This window comes from Oreochromis aureus, linkage group 3, assembly GCF_013358895.1.
Source record: "Oreochromis aureus strain Israel breed Guangdong linkage group 3, ZZ_aureus, whole genome shotgun sequence".
Lineage (NCBI taxonomy): Eukaryota > Metazoa > Chordata > Actinopteri > Cichliformes > Cichlidae > Oreochromis > Oreochromis aureus.
In genome coordinates this window covers 53,873,426-53,884,861 of record NC_052944.1, presented here as the reverse complement: position 1 = coordinate 53,884,861, position 11,436 = coordinate 53,873,426, and the positions used below count along the sequence as shown (strand labels likewise).

General features: G+C 38.9%; 2 protein-coding genes and 1 long non-coding RNA gene across 3 annotated transcripts; 2 read left to right on the top strand and 1 right to left on the bottom strand.

Moving 5' to 3' along the window:
* Positions 1–422: 422 nt before the first annotated feature.
* On the top strand, positions 423–1,474 carry LOC120434515. The gene is made up of 3 exons (XR_005609138.1): positions 423–831; positions 1,003–1,142; positions 1,350–1,474. It is a non-coding gene; the product is annotated as an uncharacterized LOC120434515 (long non-coding RNA).
* Positions 1,475–1,493: 19 nt separating this feature from the next.
* Positions 1,494–4,511, top strand: LOC120433931. Its single transcript, XM_039601049.1, has 14 exons — positions 1,494–1,572; positions 1,685–1,760; positions 1,883–2,163; positions 2,246–2,281; positions 2,389–2,462; positions 2,565–2,642; positions 2,911–3,116; positions 3,198–3,297; positions 3,395–3,490; positions 3,552–3,555; positions 3,657–3,763; positions 3,847–3,991; positions 4,129–4,255; positions 4,405–4,511. Exons 1-14 carry the CDS (start codon positions 1,525–1,527, stop codon positions 4,509–4,511), a joined length of 1,485 nt encoding a protein of 494 aa, XP_039456983.1. The 5' UTR covers positions 1,494–1,524.
* LOC120434498 lies at positions 4,496–7,721 on the bottom strand. Its single transcript, XM_039602672.1, has 6 exons — positions 7,086–7,721; positions 6,550–6,595; positions 6,104–6,195; positions 5,904–6,014; positions 5,513–5,786; positions 4,496–5,192 (listed from the first exon to the last, which is right to left on the bottom strand). Exons 1-6 carry the CDS (start codon positions 7,385–7,387, stop codon positions 4,986–4,988), a joined length of 1,032 nt encoding a protein of 343 aa, XP_039458606.1. The 5' UTR covers positions 7,388–7,721; the 3' UTR covers positions 4,496–4,985.
* Positions 7,722–11,436: the final 3,715 nt, after the last annotated feature.

Below are 11,436 nucleotides of genomic sequence, written 5' to 3'. Positions count from 1 at the left end.
AATAAATAAATCATATAATACAAAAACCAACTAGTCACAGTTCAACTTTTAACTATTTAAATTTTCAGCTTTTTCCTTTTAAACAAATTTAAAATGAGACAACACAAAACACTGCAAACCACAACACAATTAAATATAAATTAAAATATGAAAAAGAAGATGCATATTCTCTTCTGAATCCTTTATCATCTGCAACTGAAAATAGTTGTGGATGATCACTATACATTTCTAATGTGACGTTGTTGTCCCTGGCTCTCTTTCTCGCTCTCTCCCTCCCGCTCTGTTCCTGTGCTACTGAGTGTAACTACCGCCCCTCTATGGCGTTATTTCAGTGCCACTATTCTGAGCGAACGTAAAAAAAAAAAAATTGCAGGTGCAAGTGTTGCATTTTGAGGAGAAATTTATTTTGAGCGTACAAAAGCTGAATTTGAGTGAACAAAATTCATTGCTGCGTGCAAAAAATTTATTTCAGTGTTTGCGCTTATCCATATACACACACACAATAGCACCCCCTCTCGCTCAGTTTTTTCATTTGCGCTTGCTCGCATTGTGTTGCTTGCGCTCACAACATTCTCTGCTGCCTGCGCTCAACTCTCTGTACACCGTTATAAGTGTGCCACAAAACCAACCCATCACAGACTTGGTTTCAAAAATTCTGATTGGCTCTTACGGTCTCCAATCAGCTCGCTAGCTGCTGCCTTCCGGACACCGGAAACACTGTCCACTCAGCCTCGCTTCTTGCAGATAGAGGGATTTTTGATTTACTCTGCAGCCAAAGAAGAGATGGCAGAATCAAAAAATGGCTCCAATAATACTACACCACAGTATCAGGTGAGTTTAATTTTTAATTTTTTTGGTGAATTTAGTAATTTGCTGTCCTTTCTGTTTAATATGCTGTGAAATTGTAGTTACAGATGCAGCTGTAGAGTTTAAGCTAGCCTTATGGGTAATTACCAGCGTAGTTGTCTTACTGAGGCAGTGTATCCCAATCATGTTTTTTAGGGTAATGGTGCAGTTGAGTCAGCAGTAAGAAATCTGGTGTCTTTGCTGCTTAACAACATATCCACAAATCCTTCAGGGAGGCCAACAGAGAGTGGGCAGCCGGAGCCTAGAACTCTGACTATCCAGCAAGAGATGACAAGGTGTTAGCTTTTTTTGTGTGTTTTTTTTTTCTAAACTTTTTGCAATCTTTTCTGTTAAAGTTATTTGGTTTGTCGATTTATCAACATTGATTTTTAAATTAAAATGTGCTATTAAGGACTGATGTCATATTTAATAACTTTATTAAACAATAACCCTCATGTTATGCAACACTGCATTTTTTAAACTCATGCATTTTCATCCCACAGATCATTTCCAGGATATTTCAAATCAAACTTGAGCCGTGGTAAAAAGAGATGTTTAACATCTACTAAGCAGCTTGTTAAGGCAGGCAGTAAGACCACAGGCCTCAGTTTTTATTTGCTGTCAAAAACACATCCTACACCTTTGCCAGCTGAGGAGCTTGAACTCCTACAAGCTGGCATGGGGAGACAAACAGTGTCTCTTCCAGAAGATGGTGACCATGCAGAGGTAAGTTTGTATAGTCAGTATTAAAATAAGTCATTGGCAGACGCATTTAGCCTGAATCATATGCCACAGTCCATTTAGTGTTCCATTCTGCTTAACTGTGTTTTTAACTAAGATTTCTAGACTTCTGGAAGAAACCTTTCCAAAAATGGAATATCTTTGTGGAGGATGGCTCTTGCATAAGGCAACAGGTTTGTTGTTAATTTAGTTTTTATGTGTGTTTTTGGCATTCTTGAGTGCTTATACTGCATTATGATTATGTAGTTGATACTTTTGCTACTTGATTGTTTGTGCTATCTTTCTGTCAATAAAGGTGGGAGTGGTCGACGAAAGCTCACTGTAATTCCACCTGAAACAGAAGGATATTCTGTCAAAACACTGAAAGCTGTGTCAGGAGGTGGCAAATCCACTTTTTACATTGTACCTCTTCAGGAAACATTAGACACATCTCCTCTACCTCCCGACTCACAGCACTTTTCAAAGATGCCAAAGAAGATATGTTCCCAGTGTAATGAAGTTATGCCTCTGCAGATGCTTGCAGTACACATCAATACGTGCAAAGGAAAATTCTCTCCTGATGAGACTGATGATGAGGTGAGACAATTTTGATAAAATCAAAATGAGCAATTTTGATTAAATAATATAGTATCACAATTACTGTTTTTTAATTCTGCAGGAATCTGAGTTATGCATTGTGAAAAGCAAATGCAAGGTAAACCTAGCACATTACTAAAAACCATAGTAACTACAATGAATTTTGTATCGGTAATGATCTTTTTCCCACTATGCATAACATGTACCCCTTTTTTGAAATTGTAGGTTATTTGTCCAATATGCACTAAAGACTTTCCTGAAGATGAAATCACAGTCCACGCGAGTCTGTGTGGGGATAGGTAATCTTTTTTCAGCCGTTTATGAAAAAATGTTCATCAGTAACAGTCCACGCAAATATATGTCCTTTTTTTTTTTTTTTTTAAACTTTGTTTCGTCAACAGCTTTCAATGCATGGTGCCTGAAGAAAATGACCAAACTACAGGGACACCAGCTCAAACTTCAGTATGCACAACAGACAGGTACTTTTTGCTCTATTATAGTTCATATATACACTATTATGCAGAACCATTTGTTAAAATTATGTGTAAGATCTTTTACATAATTGCTGGGGTTTAATTTCATATAAAACATTTTATGATCACACTACTTTAAATTATTGTTAAAGATTGTTGCACAGAACATGCTGCAATAATTTCTAATCACGTTTAATGTGGTAGCCTCTTTTAATCTAAAGATGATTATTTTTCTTTGAGAACTTAAAATGTTTTCTACCCTGTTTTTGTTAAGCGTGGAAGATGTATTGCGTTGCCTTGAACAACAAGTCGACACCACAACAGAATTTAAGTTGTGTGTGGACAGAGAAGACCTTCCAGACAGAGGCATTCTCCAGTGGCAGAGAAAAAAATCTGCATCTCCCACCAGTGTTCTTAGGGTGGTTTTCATTGGAGAGGCAGGCGTGGATACAGGAGCACTTAGGAAAGAGTTTTTGAGTGGTGAGTTGCCTATTACCTGTTTTGTCCTAGTGTCAATAAATAATGGATAACTTAAAAATGCGGATATTTTTTGTATGAAAGACATGATTTCAGGTATTGAAAGCAGATTCTTTGAAGGACCTGAGAACAAGGGCAAAAACCCCAAGTATTCTCTGACCGATCTTGATAATGAAAACTTCAGGTTGGTTACATACGAGCTTTGTGTATTACATTTAATACGCATCCGATATTTTTGTAAATGTTACCTGAAAATGAATTATAATCATTTGTCTTCACAGAACTGTTGGTGAAATAATTGCAGTCAGCCTCGCTCAAGGAGGCCCATCTCCTGCCTTTTTCAAAGAATGGTGCTACAATTTCCTCTGCTCAGAGAGGTTGATTTCAGCTGTCTGTCTAAGGAGGATGTTGCAGATGTGGAATCTTCCTGCTCATCAGCAAAGTGAGCACCTGGTTTAGCTCTGGCACATGATATATTATGAGTATGGTGTTTTAAACACTTTTAACCTTCTGTATTTCCTCTTTCACATTATACATTTCCAGGTTGAAGATGCAGCAGACATACAGTCTCTGATGATGTGGGCTGATGAAATTGTCAGCTGTGGATACACAAACCAGATAAAGATGGATAGTAAGGAAAGCATGATACGGTAAGCGAGAAAAAGTCAGAGAGATCATTAACCCATCCCCAACTAGTTTTTCATTTTGTTTTTTTTTGTTTGTTTTTTTTAAGTGCCATTGTCTTACACTCTACAACAAGACTGATTCCAATGCTACAGCAGCTCAGAAAGGGCATGGAACTGTATGGTCTTGTGAACCTGATGGCTGTAAATCCTGAAGCTTGCCACAGTTTGTTTGTTCCTGGGAAAATCCTCAAAGTAAGTATTAACATAGCAGCTTCAGTCTGATCCAAAGACAGTCCACTTATCTGTACTGTACTTATCCTGTATTTATTTATTAGTTTTGAATGAACAATATATCTATAATATAATCTACTTTATTTCCTTATTTACAGCCAGACGCTGATTTCATTATGATGAGCTGCCAACCACATTTCAGTGAAAAGGGGACATCTAGGGAGAGAACTGAGAGGAAGATCATAAATTTTTTGCAAGATTTCTTGCAGGAGATTGAAGCATCAGGTACTATATAGTATTAGCTGTATATACCTATAGTATTGTATATATACCGTATGCATCTGTTAAATATTTTTGCTTTAACATGCAGGGCACTAGGAAGTATTCTTAGTTGTTAATTTAAAACATTGTAATCCAGATTGCTTTTTATTTAGAAAAGACTTCAGAAACATTTTCAAATGTCACAGATGGAAACACAGGTGGTGCAGGTGGTGAAAATCAGAGTCTCTTGCTGTCCAGCAGCATGTGCTCCAGTGGATGACCGGCCAGTCCCATGTTCCCATCCTTCCTGATGAAAAGAGACATTTCAAAATAACATGCAAGTTTGACCACGAATGTAAGGAGCGGCTGGGAGATCACTCAATTTGTTACCCAGTTGTGAGTGCATGCACTTGTACTGTGACTTTTCCAGTGCAGCATCTGGACACTTACACAGCGTTTAAAACCATAATGAGTACAGCAGTTAGATATGGTGGTGGATTCCACAGAGTTTAACACATTGTTGTCTTGTAATTTGGAAACTAAATGAGTAAAAATGTTTCTAAACATTAGCTGTTAAGATGTTCGTAGCTGTTTCATGAAAATGACAAGACTTCAAAACTTTGTGTAGGGTCCTACGTTGATAGATAATAAGCAAGTGCTTTGTTTGCTTGTCTACTTGTAATCTGAATGTTTTAGCAAAGAAATCCAGTATTTGAGAACAAAAGAGCGTTGACTTTCATGTCCATGTTAAGTGTCACTGTTGGTTTGACACCTGTAGCAAGAATTGTATGTACAGGTCACGACCGTAAGACTCAGAATGTTCCAAGGGATTAATTGTTCTCTGAAGTCCCTCCAGGGTTTCCTCATCCAGTGGGCATTCAATTTCAGGAACCACAACTGTGCCGTTAGATTGTTCTTGCAGTACAGCACTCTCCCAGTCAATACCTGGATCCTGAAGCTCCTTCAAATCCACAAACATATATAATAGTCATTATTCCAGAATAGGTACTTTGGGAGTAATGTTATTTTGTGTAAGCGTTTTTTCCATTAAATACAACAATTTAAAAAGAATGCCTTTGTTTTCATGTTCTTCTTACTGTAATTTAGATTAGTGGTAATTGATAAGCAAGAATGTATAAAATCACTAGAAGCATCTCCCAGATGTGCTACAAGTGTTTAATTTGTTAATTTCAGAAGAGCAGAGTTAACTGCTAACTAAAATTTTGAAATTCAACATTTAAATAAATTTAAAATAAAAAAAATCTGATTATGATCTGGTACCTCAAGTCTCTCGCCCTCGTCCAGCTCTTGTAGATGTCCCATACACCAGAGCTGTTCAGGAGTGAGACCACCTTCTGTCCTGAGGGGATGATTATTCCATCCTCCAACAAAGGTGACAAGATCTGCTCGGAGTCGAGGGACAAAGATGTAGTGGACACCAAAGAGATGAATGACATCTGAAATGTCAAGCAGGCCATCCTCCTCAAGTGAGTGAAGAATATCATGGTACTTGCTAGTGACTGCAATCCAGACATCACGCCAAAGTCGTTCTACTCTGTAAATACATTTGAATTTGGATTTCTGGTGTTTCATGCTTCAAATCAATATCAGAACTGCTACAACAATCTACCCATGCAGTCAATAATAATATAAAGAACATCAAAAGACTAACCTCTGATTGTGGACACTCTTTCCAGATATGAAACTCGCTCTCCCTGTTCCTCTTGTGGCAAACATGAAATGTGCAATGTCCAGGTTTTCTACTCCTTGATCTGCCCTAACCCTATGATACAAATAAATTTTTAAGGAATTTTTAAAGTTTTCTTTAATGAAACTTGTTGCTAGCATATAAATTTAATCAGGGCATAAAACCTTGACGGCAAGCCGTGAAGCTGGGCTGATCTCAGGAAAAATGAGAATGTAGTTTTTGCCCTGTTGTTAGTTGCTGCATCCAAGTACAGGACCTGCAGTAAAAACAAATGGAAAATTAAAGATCTGGTTTCAGATCATATATAGTTTTTCAGTTAATAATGCAGTTTCATAATAAGTGTTCAAGGAATATTGTATGGTTCTATGTTCAAAACCATAATTCAAAGCTTGAGTAGTCTATACATCAATATTGGTAGTACTTATCAAAAAATAAAAATGGCCTTTTAGTTGAACCGTTTTTTTGTAAAGAACTGATTATAAATTTAAAAAAAAAATGCAAATCGTCCACTATGTTGGCTTGCTGAATAATTGATGTTCATAAAAAAATAACCTAATACAGCTCTCATTTCAAAACTACCAAATATTCTACATAACAGTTAAAATTTTACCTTCCTTGAGTAGCCATCCACTCCACCAAAGATCACAACATTGTACCTGTTTCAGAGGGAAAACAATCTCACTAAGGCTTGATTTGCAGAACATGTAAGACATTGAAAATAATTTTTTCAGTATGCACACTTGCCACTGATTTAAATTGTCAGGTGTGCTGAAAATAATACCAACATTTTTATATGTGAAAGTGGATAAGTTCAATGAGACTAAATATTTTAGTTCTCTTGTCATGATTTTTTTTTTAAGTTTTCAAGAGCACTTACCATATTGTGTGTTGATAGGCTTGTTATCATGGAAAATATCGATATACAAAGTGTAAATAATTGCTCAAGAAAATTTACAATTAACAATATTACTGGTTTTGTTACACATCCTGTAATCCTTTTACTTAATATTACTCTATCAAGTGCTTTTTAAAATATTATAAATACACTGAAAGACCTATCAGATAAGGTTGATTAAAGCAGATTTAAAGTATAACGTGCATCTTTCTGCCCAACTTGTGTTAGAGCTATATAAGTGGGTATTTTACCTTATTAGCTTGTGATTTGTGTCTATGTGGACCAGGGAGAGAGGGCCTCGCACCGAGTAGCTTCTTCGCACAACACAGCCTAGTTCTGTGATCCGTGTGAAGATCCCTACAGCATCAACTCGATGCATGGAGGCCATCATTCTCCACCACTGAACACGGAGACCCATAGAAACCAAATGTCCTTGAACCATTCGATAGCCAGCATTTGGCATCTGATTTTTGATAGCCGATATGATGTTGTCCAGCTCTTGGTCATTCATTGTGCTGTATGTTCCTCTCACAGACAAGTCAAATTCTTGCATCCTCCTGAAGATTGTTCTTCTTGAAACACCAAGACATTTAGCAATGCAGCTGACTGGCAGCTGAGTGTCCAACAAGTTCTTCAGTTTTTCTCCCTCTAGTACGATTTTGGGGTGGCCAGGTCCCAGACCAACTTCTGTTTCCAGTTCAATAATGGCCACAGAGCTGATGTTAATTTCACACTGAACCAGATGATGAATGTTTTGTAGAGCCTCTGTAATCTCTGACAGACCGCCTATTTGCTGAGAGAAAGATTCAAACAGAACAAGCTCATGACGAGTCAAGAACTCCAAATAATCCAGATTTAGTGGTTGTTGGTTTAAAGCAGCTTCCAGTTTAGAGAGGAGCCTATGTATCATTTGCTGTCTCAGTATGTCCTGTTAAAAGCAGCAAAGAACATGGACAAGTAGTTAGAAAAATACAATGAAATGATGTATCTCAGACAAAAATAAACAACCCATAAAACGAACTACATGAGGTACATCATTTTTCAAGTTTGCATAGTTTGCAAATTAGCTAACGTCAGTTATCAAGCGAATAATAATGTACAAAATGATTTTATATTACTTACATATGGCCTGGACATGCTGTTTTCGTGCTGCTGTTCAGTATTTGACGACATAAAAGAGACCTACTCAAATATGATTTGGAGAAATGAGTCAGTTGGCATGGTTGTATGATGCAACTACATTATACTACACCAACGATAGTCTTAAAAAATAATATATTTTAAAATAAAATAATTAAAGATATTATCCGCAAATTGGGGTTTAATTGAGTTTAGCTGGATTTAGCTACATTTCGGACAGTGTTTCCAGAATGCAGCAGCTAGCGAGCTGATTGGAGACCGTAAGAGCCAATCAGAATTTTCGAAACCAAGTCTGTGATTGGTTGGTTTTGTGGCACACTTATAACAGTGTACAGAGAGTTGAGCGCACGCAGCAGAGAATGTTGTGAGCGCAAGCAACACAATGCGAGCAAGCGCAAATGAAAAAACTGAGTGAGAGGGGGTGCTATTGTGTGTGTATATGTGTTGGGTCTGTTCCCACAAACCCCGCTAATTCTAGAGACTTATTCATCATGAATGAAAACAAGACAGTCAGCGATCGATCGATTACTTGCGCAAGGGAGGCCTCGTCTATGTCCAGCATGGAAGTGACCCCGATGAGGACCTCCTCTCGCTGGCTTTTATTGACAAACTTCAAACAATAGTTTACAAAACACCTCCCCTCGCAACCCCCTTTGGTTACAAAGACAAGGCACTGTATGTATATGCATGCAGGTGTGTGTGTGTGTGTGTGTCCTCCTGCTGACCAAAGGGTCGTAAACGCAGGAAGCTTACATCAAAGGAAGTAGATCTTCCAGATAGGATGTATCTGCTATAAAACCTCCCCAACACAAAGTGGTTAGAGGTGCTCAGGATCAAAGGAATAGCTTTGATAATACTGCTTGAACTAAGACTGTACAAATTTAAGAAACACAATGGCAACATTCAACAATTAGACCTAACAATATGGATAAGCGCAAACACTGAAATACATTTTTTGCACGCAGCAATGAATTTTGTTCACTCAAATTCCGCTTTTGTACGCTCAAAATAAATTTCTCCTCAAAATGCAACACTTGCACCTGCAATTTTTTTTACGTTCGCTCAGAATAGTGGCACTGAAATAACACCATACCCCTCCCCCCTCTGCCCAGCGCAAAGCACAAGGCTCGCGTGCGGAGTGAAGCGGAAAAAAAAGTGCGAGAGAGCGGGTGAGAGAAAAAAAAAAAAAATCCCACGGCTCGCGATAAGGAGCTGGCTCGCGTCGTTCACGTCAAAGACCCGGCTCTAAGAGCCATTTCGTTCGCGACCGCCCCATCACTAAAATGAACAGCACAACAGAAAATGCAAATGCTATTTATGGTCTCCTCACAACAATGATAAGAAAAATAGACTGGGCCAATATGGGATGTTTGTTAATACAGGGATACACATGTTAATGTGATCTCTGATCTCCCACTCAGAGACACAGGTCTCTGAGTGTCCAGCATTCAGACTTCTACCTGAGGACACTCTTCGTGTGAGAGAAAATCTGCTTACACGGATATGTAGAGCCAAATACTGTCAATAAGGCTTCTGCAATGTTCTGAAGACAGTTAAACTTATCAGGTAGTGATGTCCAGCAGGTGAAAATGCAAGCTTCATGAACACGCACAGCTGTGGATTCCAGCTGCGTTCGTAGTTCTGTAAACTCTGACCCCCACAGAGTCGAGCTTTTCAGTTCAATCAGCTGCATTTCGATGTCCTCTGTGTCCAGCCAGTTAATGCGAGACAAATCCAGCTGCTCATTAAAGCTTTCTGGTTTGATCAGATGCTGCGCTGAGCTCACAGCTCCTGAAGCATTTGAAGTGTGGAATGTGGAAATTTCAACATCGCTTGAAAAAACTGCCAGCTAGCAATGTCCCTCTGACATGTAGGCTAAGTTATTTTTAGCCAATTACAAGTTGAATGTGGTAGTTGGGGTTGTTAGCTAAGATACCATCATTAAGAAGCGACACAACTAATGTGTCTTTGCGAACTAATTTGCAATGTACACCGCTGGCTCGGCCATTTATTTTTTAATGCACCTTCTCAGATAAATTCACTGCGTGTCGTGCCCAGGGCTGAACTGGGACAAAAAATTGGCCCGGCCATTTAGATTAGATACCAGCCCACCAGGTATTATAGGAGAAGCCATAAAGCCTTTGAATGAAAACAAACACTGATGTGACAGTAATGTACAGTCTTGTTGGTATATGTAGGATTTCTGTACATTTTACATCAGATAAAAACTTTGGTTTAAGATTCGGATAATTATTTATTAAAACCTAGACATTTTAAATGAGAATAAGAAAGAAAAGTATATCTTTGTGCCCCCCTTTCCCTGTTAATGCCCTACCTGGTCCCCTCGCAAAACTTTGCTAGACCCGCCCCTGCACAGTTACCAGCTGTCAGCTACATAAAAAAAAGGATCCTGGTGTTATTTGTCTCTCAGAAACAGTTCATAACTTTCCTTCAACTCATTCATGTCACCTAAAGGGTAAACCTGTTTCTCCATCACCTGTTCAGCTCTGATGATTCAGTAAGGACATCTCCTGGTTTCATCTTCATGTTTCCCTCTCACCCGATATCCAAACCGATATCATGACCAGCAGCTTTTACAGCTGTGGCTCCAGCAAACATCAGCTGATACTAGAAATTAATATTAAATAAATTCTATCAACAGCTGATCAAGCTTAAACGTGCTGCGCAAAGTGGGCGATAAATAAACAAGAGAGAAAAGCCCATCAGCTGATCATTGATCAGTTTCATGATTGAAGTAGCAACAGGAGAGGGAGGGGGAGAGAATGAGAGAAGAAGAGACAGCTGACAGACGCAGAGTAACTCCAGCTTTGTGTCTTTTTCCATTGTAGCTGAAGTACAGGACAAACTGTGTTCCTTTTCAGCTCAATATGAAACGCGTAATATTTTTTCTGAATACGAGACGATTTCGTTTTTTACGGGACGGTTGGCAACTCTACTAACTAACCTTATAAATAAAATAGAGTTCACTATCAGTAACATCACAGCACCCACCCAGCTGTATAGAAGCTCCGTCATGCAAGCTAGTACGCAGTACGAGTTATTGTAACTGACTGTAAAAAGTCAGCACAACTAAAATAAACTCCACCTAAACTTGGTTTATATCTGACCCAGATAGACTGCAGGTCATAACTTCTTACCTGAAGTTCAGTTCACCTGACACTCGGACCAGCGGCCACCTCGGGTCTCTCCTCCTCCTGCCTCCCCTCCTTTCCCTCATCCACCTGCTGGCCTCAGTTTTACACATCAGCCAACATGTGGCCAATCCACCACCTTTCATTGTTTATACTGTTACAGAAAACAAAAACAAAAAAACAAAAACATCGCTCCCCCCCAAAAAAAATTACCATCGGCCCACCTGGCCAGTCCAGCTATGGTCGTGCCATCAGTTAACCCTTCGCGTGCTAGCTGTGGCACGCGTGGCTAGGGTTGCCGACCCCTGCT

What these genes read in the sequence shown, in the direction of transcription:
- LOC120433931 (XM_039601049.1), top strand. Translation starts at nt 1,525, where the DNA reads ATGGGGAGACAAACAGTGTCTCTTCCAGAAGATGGTGACCATGCAGAG. An exon ending in GCGAGTCTGTGTGGGGATAG is followed by an intron (nt 2,463 to 2,564) that starts GTAATCTTTTTT and finishes TTTCGTCAACAG; the next exon opens with CTTTCAATGCATGGTGCCTG. An exon ending in AGTAAGGAAAGCATGATACG is followed by an intron (nt 3,764 to 3,846) that starts GTAAGCGAGAAA and finishes GTTTTTTTTAAG; the next exon opens with TGCCATTGTCTTACACTCTA.
- LOC120434498 (XM_039602672.1), bottom strand. Translation starts at nt 7,387, where the DNA reads ATGCAAGAATTTGACTTGTCTGTGAGAGGAACATACAGCACAATGAAT. An exon ending in ACAAATCACAAGCTAATAAG is followed by an intron (nt 6,596 to 7,085) that starts GTAAAATACCCA and finishes CCTCTGAAACAG; the next exon opens with GTACAATGTTGTGATCTTTG. An exon ending in ACGAGGGCGAGAGACTTGAG is followed by an intron (nt 5,193 to 5,512) that starts GTACCAGATCAT and finishes GTGGATTTGAAG; the next exon opens with GAGCTTCAGGATCCAGGTAT.